This window comes from Centruroides sculpturatus, unplaced genomic scaffold, assembly GCF_000671375.1.
Source record: "Centruroides sculpturatus isolate CEXI.00-Female unplaced genomic scaffold, Cexi_2.0 scaffold11, whole genome shotgun sequence".
Classification (NCBI taxonomy): domain Eukaryota; kingdom Metazoa; phylum Arthropoda; class Arachnida; order Scorpiones; family Buthidae; genus Centruroides; species Centruroides sculpturatus.
In genome coordinates, this window is record NW_019384501.1 from 652154 (window position 1) to 661001 (window position 8848).

The 8848-nt window shown below is 27.1% G+C and overlaps 1 protein-coding gene across 1 annotated transcript in view; it reads left to right on the forward strand.

Moving 5' to 3' along the window:
- Window positions 1-8848, forward strand: part of LOC111622096 — a 67480-nt gene that overhangs the window by 52696 nt on the left and 5936 nt on the right. Inside the window, exons 6-8 of the mRNA XM_023364414.1 lie at window positions 282-343; window positions 6601-6662; window positions 6788-6833. Of these exons, the coding sequence (XP_023220182.1) occupies window positions 282-343; window positions 6601-6662; window positions 6788-6833 (170 nt within the window). The remainder of the gene's footprint in view (window positions 1-281; window positions 344-6600; window positions 6663-6787; window positions 6834-8848) is intronic.

An 8848-nucleotide genomic window follows, 5' to 3' on the forward strand; every position in this document is an offset into this window, starting at 1 on the left:
TCGATGACACACATTTCGTGTGTTTTATGTGAGCAGTTCTGTTCGAACAGTTGGAGTAGAGAATATTGTAAGTTACTGCTAGCAAAACAATGCGAAATATGTAATTATTTTCGGTAATCCGGACACTTTTGGTAATCTGACACACCTTTGGTCCCATACCTGTCGGATTATCGAGGGACAACTGTATTATACATTTTATTTTTATTATAAAATTTTAAATTAATTATTTAAAACATTTTTGAACACTATTTTGAAATTAATATAATTTTAATTTTATTTAGATTGGTTGGAAATATAAAAGGTTCCATCAAAAAGGAACAGCCTACTGTAGATGATGTCCAAGGTAAAACTTATTTAATTAATAATGTTATGAAATATTTTAATTCAAAAACTTCAAAATAATCTAAAAAGTTTTGAGCATTTATTTATTGTTTGTTGAAGCATACTAATCATTGTTTTGTTACATTAATTGTAATTTTGATGGCAATCAACATATACTATTATACATACAAATAAACATAATTATCTAATGGAGTATTTACCTTTTGAAGATACAAAAATCGTTAACATAACAGATATAGTTGATAAAGTTCATATTCAAACTTGGCATAGCATCAATATTTGACATTCTAATTTCTTCGGTATTTAGGATAGATTCATAGTATATCCAATCAAATTATATATACACGTAGCAGATAATGTATGTGCATTTATTAATTTTATTATTATTGTAAAATTCAGACATATTTGATAAAATTTTAATTTTATTAATGAATACAATTTTACTTGTTTCAAGAATTCTGAATTCATATTCTAATTTTTAAATTTTTTCTTATATAAATTATATTAAAAAATTTATTTTTGTAGCATTAAAATGCCATTATGTAAAAAGATGTTTGTATGATTTATCACTTTATACAAATTTTTAAAGTTTTTTTTTATTAGTTTTGATGCCAATTTAATATGATTGAGCTTCCTGAATTTTAATAATTAAATTAGACATAGCAATATAATTTCCTATTATCTTTAAATTTAAAAGTTTTTTTTAACTATATGAATTATTATTTTATCTTGTCTTCTCTTTCTGATTATGAGAACCTATTGCCATTTCATTTTTTGAGAGTTAATCAATATAACACAGCTTCATATAAAATATGAAATAATGCTGCTGATATTGAAATTTGTTTTTTTCTTAATTTAAGGACACCAGTAAATTTAAAGTGTTTGAAAATACATATAATTTTTGAAAGAATAAGTGCTTGAGGCTTTTTTAGATTGTTCTAGAAAAATAATTTTGAATAATGTTTACAATAACTTTTATAATTTTTTTTTTCTGTAATCTACAAAATAAAATGCTGAGAGGTGTGGTCACTGACAACATGAATGAAAATGAATAGCATACCAGTTAAGTGTCCTGTTGATTCTAAACTTCAGAAGTTTTCTTGGCAATAATGTCACATTATAGAAATTTAAAATATTTTATTGAATAAAGTTTTGCAATTCAAGAGAAAGCAATACAGCATAAAACATCACAAATATGTGGTGATGATTATTCAGTATTAAGATTGATATTATCATTATTTAAATAAATTGTTTCCAGACATAGTGATGCAAATGAACTTTATCTCAATACTTCTGAACATGACAGTCAGACAAATCTAGACAAGTTATCCAGTAATTTAAAAGAAGAAAAAAGTTGTTCAAGTCCTATTAATGGCATTTCAAAGTCAAATTTACATATTAAATTTATTAGTTGTTGAAAAGTCGGAAGATAGTTGCTTTTTTAAAGCAACTATCTTCAGACTTTTCAGTTAATGCAAATAGTATAAGCTGAATTTATATTCACTTCATAAGCATGTCATTTTATAAACTTTCGCTTTTAATTGTTTATTTTATATCCAAATTTATAGGATGTAATTTTTGTTTAATTGATTTAATTTTATTCATAAAAGGATCTTCTATTTAATTAAAAAAATATATACTATTTCCAAGCCTTGTATGTTGTTTAGAAAGTTCAAAAAATATTTTAATTATTATATGATATAGTGGCATTTATGATTATTTACTGTGTTTGGCAATTTACATTTAGGTCTAATAGAAACTTGTTTTCTAGAATATGTTGAATCATTGTAAATAAAAGACACATTATAATTTGTCTTTCAATGTGGTACATTCCAAGAATAAAAAAGTTAAATTCTTTTAGGTAAACCTTCCTGTGAATTACAAATTTCTAAATATTATGAAATAGACTTGCTGTCTGAATTAGTCATACAACCATTTTTTCCAGTTAAGCAGCTGAAAATAGCTCATTATCATGTTCAATATTGTCATTTCAATTGTTTTTTATACTGAAAAGTGTGTCATTTTGTTTTAATGAGATACAAATTATAATATATCAGTAAGATACATTTTATTATTATTGTTTTAATACCAGAATCTCAGAATACTAATCCTGGCATAGAACAAGGACTTATATTTAACTATAGACTTAATTCATAGTAAATAATTCTAAATAAATTACTACACATGTTTAAAAAACTTTTGGCAATGTCATTTACCAAACCCTAAGTAACTGCAATAACTTCATTTACAATTGTTGGTATTATTCAAATCCTTTGAATTATTCTGATATGAAGTTTATTCTGGCATTAAATTTTTCTCTCTAGATCAGGGTTCTCAATCCATTTTCTGAGAAGACCCATTTGAACAGTTAAAGACAAGTCTGAGATGTAATCAAATATTAGATTAAGATTGTTTTTATTTCTGAATAACAATGACCATAAATCAATGTAAAATTGCAACTGCTTTTTCAAAAGAATGTCAACAAATCAGGGATAAATTAAGTGCATCCAATATAAAAATCTCATTTAGATATTAAACATTACTGTCCAACATATATTTTAATTTTATGTTTCATTTTCAAAACATTTAGTTGGAAACATATATAGAAGCAAAAATAGAAAATATGTTTAAGTCTTAAGTTTGCACAGAACAATTATCTTTTTTTTTAGAGATTTGTAAAAATTTTACAAACTCCTTTATTTAAATGGGTTTTTATAAAATTCGTATGTTGTATGGTCTGTTAATTCTGATGGACTTTTAAAAAGTTTTTGATTTGAACTAGTTCAAAATGTTGTTGATAAAACGAAAAAAAGCTTTACAGGCTGTAGGTTGAAGAACTTTGCTCTAGATCATTGATGTATGTTAATAATATTATGAATATTGATAACTTTTAGAAATACATTAATTTTATACTATAATACATGTTAAATAAAAAAAAAAGTTCTTTGGATAAGACTTTATAAATTGGTAGCTTTTTAAATTAATTTATAAAATAATTCAATAAAAATTAAAAGTAGTTTATTTCTTTAATGAGAAATATTATTTAAATAAAAATCAAAACCTTTAAACAATCCAGCAAATTAGTGTTGCGTAAACTCGAAAACGATATAATCCCCTCGTTCCAGGAAGACATATTGACTTACGCAAGATATGTAGATGATATCTTTATTTTATGGAAGGATAATTGCAGAGTTAACCAATTTTTAGATCTGATCAATGACAACCCATATGGATTAACCCTGGCGCTAGAGCAGGAAAGTGGAAACAATGTTAATTTTTTGGATTTATCTATAACTTGCAAAGAAGGGGAAATCAGAACAGACATATACCGGAAACCCACTTATCTTCCTATCATCATTCCTAGGAACTCCGCAGACCCTGAGTATATAAAAATCGCCGTTTTTCGTTCATGGATGATGAGGGCACACACGCATTGCACCAGCATCTACGACACTTACAAAGAATTGGATTATATACGAAACGTAGCGATACAGCAGGGACATTGTAGAGAAAGAATAGATGCTCTCATTGCGAATTGTCGGAAGTGCCACCCCTCTCAGGGAGGGAATCAGCGTAAAGAAAGAATCGTGCTTAATTACATACCGTTCCTCAAAGGAATGGTTAAGAAAATTACCAGAAATAAGAACATACAGATAATTTACAAGCGTAATCCCACCGTATACAGGCTCTTAAGGAACGATAAAGGCAGTTACGAACGCAACACAATGGCAGGGGTATACTCAATACCGTTAAAAGACCATAGATTTAATTCTAATTTGGTATACATAGGAACAACCATGAGAAACTTAAAGAAAAGAATTGCTGAACATAAGCACTCGGTAAATAAAAACGTAGACTTTACGGTGCTTGCTGTCTTTGCCAAGCAGCGGAATATCGAGGTCTTTTGGGATCGGGCGTCATTAAAGCTACAAGATCCAGGCAGGCCATAAAACATCTGGAAAAACTAGAAATTCACAAGGTGCAGTTGCACACAAACTGTATTAATCATAGGGATGCTGTCGGATTGTCATTGGCATGGAAATCCTTCTATGATGAGTTGATGTGGTTTATGTAAGCGGGAAGAATAATTAAGATAATTTTTACTGAATGTATATATTTTATTTTATTTCTTTGTTTCAATTTAATTAACTTGTATAATTTTTGCAATTATTTAAACTTGGTAAATGTTAACATACATTTATGTAACCGCTTTTTGAATTTTGTTTCACATAATTTCGAATTCTTCGTTCGATTCAAAATGATAACTGAGGATGATCACTTAAAGCGTTTGAAAGCGTTTTTAAGATATTAAAAAATGATTTGCTGGATTGTTTAAAAGTTTTGATTTTTATTTATAGTGTAGTTCCAGTAAGAAAGTATTTTATTTATTGGAATATTATTTTCCACAATGCAGTATATATACAGTAGAACATAGATTATCTGAATACCAATCAACCAAAACATTGGTTAACTGAAAGTGTTTCAGTCAGCAAATTCAAATTTCTCGCTAGTGCTGAGGTGCTGCAGCAGTCTTTCCCTTCCTGCCAACCTAAACTGTAGGCCTACTTTAATATACTACTTTATATAAGATATGTATTTGTAAGACGTATGATACAAAATATATACAGTACAGTTTTGTGTTTAATATATTTTTTGTAAATGATCAGTTATCTGAAAAATCACTTATCCGAACAATCCCAGTCCCGAATTGTTTCAGATAATCAATGCTCTACTGTATAACATAAATAAAAAAAACATTGGAAACTTGAAAGAAATTTGTATTTAAATTTTCAAATAAAAGAAAAATTTTTTTTTGACAATATATTTGTATCAGGTTGTAAAGGTGAAATTCAGACATTTTGGTTTTCCTAGAAACTACTGGAGAAATGTTCTAGAATGTTTGATATGGATATATGAGTAGATTAACTGAAGGAATTTCATCACATATAGTAAAATATGTGATGAAATAGATAAAATGATTGGAAATTGATGCATCAGTAATATCTGACAATATGAAACTTTCAAAAGAATATATTTGCATGCTGTTGTTCTATCACTTCAAAAGTGACCACAGTGCAACAAAGGCTCACGATCTCATCTGCAAGACATTTGACAAGAACACAGTCAGCAGGCAAACCTGCTATAATTGGTTCAAGAATGGAGATTTCTTTCTTCAAGATGAATCCCTTCCAAGTAGGATTCCACCACTGATGAAGATCTGCAACTAATAAGATGATGATTGACAATTGAACATCAGAGAAGTTTAACTTGTTACACTTGAGTGTTGTGTTAACTTGAGCACAACTTGGGTGTTCCCATATGCTCCAAAAATTGACAGTCTGATACCACTATGACAATATGCCAGCACATAGAGCAAAAATAACCTTAGAGAAGCTGGTCAGTTTTGGCTGGGAGATTCTGCCTCATCTACACTCATCCACCTTACAGCCCAGACTTTGTGCCAGCTGACCATCATCTAATTCAGGGGTAGTCAACCTGTGGCCCTGGGCTACATGCCACACACATTGCACAAAATATTAATAAATATATTCATTTCGAAACTTAAGGAAGTATGCAGCAGAAATTCTTTCATTATTTTCTACAACTTAGTAAAAATTTAGTAAAAAGTAAAACAAGAAATTGGCTAACAGACTCCATCAAAATTAATTTAAAACTAGCAGTGACTAATATTCAGATATTTCAGATATATTATGTTCACATCAGTGACAGAAGTCAAATTAAGTATATGTATGTTAATTTATAATCATACATGAATGAATAAATGTGATTTACCCCCATTTTTTTTCATGTGTGCAGCCCACATTGGTTTAAAACTTTTAAATGTGGCCTTTACATAGAAAAAGATTGTCGGTTGCCCATCCATGATCTATTTCATGCCTTGCAGAACCATATATCCAATATACAGATCAGTGACAATATCCATCTGAGAATGACACTTCAAAGAAAAACCTATCATTCTAAGCTTATGGGATTGAAAGTTTGCAGCAAAGGTGGAAAGATGTAATTGATGATGATGATTACCTGAAAGACTGAACTGTAATCATTATTGAGTTAATTGTCAATAAAGTTTCTTTTTCAAATTGTCTAAATTTTACCTTTACAACCTAATAAATGCAACAGAATTTAAATTGCTATGCTGATTATTTAATGTTGAACATTTTAGTTAAGGATATTGTTTATATTAATAAGTAATATAAATGTTAGATACATAAAAATTATTTATTTCTACTTTGCTAGATGAGAATTATTTTGATTATTGGGATACAGATTTTGAAGAGGAGGAGGAGGAAAATGATGAGGTAGTAATCTTGAAATTATTTAAATATTTAATTATGAAGCAAATTTAAAGAAAAATTTAATTTTTTCTAGTGTTTATATTTATTAAGTATATTACATAAATAAAATATATTTTTCTTAATTATAGGATGAACAAAGTTTTGATAAAACAAATTATCAAACAGACATATCAAGTAAGAAATTTTATTCATTATAATATTGAATAATTTTTCAAAAAGTCTATTTGTAAAACTAATCTTATATCAATTAGAATGATTATAAAATTTTGATGTGTTCTATTAACATATTTGTGCAACTGAGAAACGTTTTGTTCTAACTTTATTTTGCATATTTTAAGGTATTAATCTTAAAGTATGCAAAATGAAATTAGAACAAAATGTTTCTCAGCCAGTGATGTGTGAATTAGTGTATATTTCCATAGATAAGACAATAGTTGAATCATAAAAAAGGCTCTCAAAATCCAGGGTTGTCTTATAGGACAGATACAAAAAAATTAGATTGAAATTTATATAAATTAAAACCATCATTAAAAAAAAAAAAAAAAACGGACAAACTGTAATTATTTATTAGTACAGAGTAGGGTATGTCCGCAAAATAGAATAGCCCATACGATGTTTTTGTGAATAGTTGGTCATTACCGAATGCCCAAATGAGTATGAATGTTTGCAACAATCACAAGGCAGTGCTGCCAGATGCAAGAAAATAAAATTTGTTCATTCAAAAAATTACAAATAGGACATAATTCCATATATGCTATACAGTATTATTATCCAGATGATGATTGCTGATCTAAACTAAATTCATAGGCCATTGATAGTTTGAGGGGTTGTCTTATAGGACAGATATATGGTAAAACTATAAAACTGTGACAAAAATTCATACCTTGTCTTATCTGTGGAAATATATGGTAATTCTTTCCTATATATGTTTGTGGTTGTAGAAAGTAATTTATTCAGAACAATTTTTGTATGTTTAATTGTACTCTACAGAAAATCATATAGCTATGACAACATATGCTTTATTTATTATCAAAACTTAGATTTGTAATTATAAAAACATATTAGACAAACAACTCTATAAAAGCCTGATACATTATAATAATAAAGGCCAACCACATTATTACGAGATGGCACCTAATGCCTCCCTCTAGGGTAAAATTTTTTGGTAATTTATTATTAATACAGCCATTATATAGCCTAATGGCATATGGCAATGGTTGGCTTTATTATTTTAAAAACATATTACAAATAATTCATTCAAAAGGGCTACATAAAATGTAACCATAATTTTTCCCCCCATAAATCCACAGTTGAAAATATCCTAAATATCTATGCCAACTTTTCAGTAGAATATCGAAATTCAAAAAGTTTTATGTAGCAAAATAAAACTTAGTAATGCCATCAATTACATTATCTTAGATTTCTTTGTGTAATATATCTTTTATATATTTTTAAATTGAGATATTTATGACAGTGAGTTACAAAGTTATAATTCAATTGATAAAACAGATTAAAAGGTAGGGTGATTCTTTTAATAGTCTGTTTATAAATATTCATTTTAAATTTTAATATGAGTCACAAAAATTAATAAATGTTTAACAATATCAGTTTAAAGGATCGATAACAATTTAGTTTTCTAGATTTTACTTTTAATCAGATGATTGAAATTTTTAAATTAGTTGAAATTAAATGTTACTCTTAATAAAACAAAAATAAAGCAAACCATTTAGCAATGATGCATATGCAAATCAGTAATATTGAAGTTACTTAATTAATAAATTAGAAATAATTTTCTTGTTCTGAACTATAATTTAAATTGTATGTGCATTTATTTTTAAAAATCATAATAATTGATTAATATTGATTATATAATTTGGTCATTGAACATTGATTTTATTGTGCAGTTTAAAATATAAAATAAAGAATAAATGTCATTTAGAATAGAAAATACTGATAATGTACTTGTACAGATGTATATGACACATTAAAAAGTTATGTAAATTTTATTAAATATATACATTATGCAATAAATTTGTTTTGATTTTTGTTTTCATTTTGTTATTCATAAACTTAAAATATAGATATTTTTTTTATTTCATTAAAAAAAATATAAAATATTTTAAAGTATTTTTCTTTTAAAATTTTATAAATTTTATTTATCATTTTATTTATTCCACCAGAGGACTCTC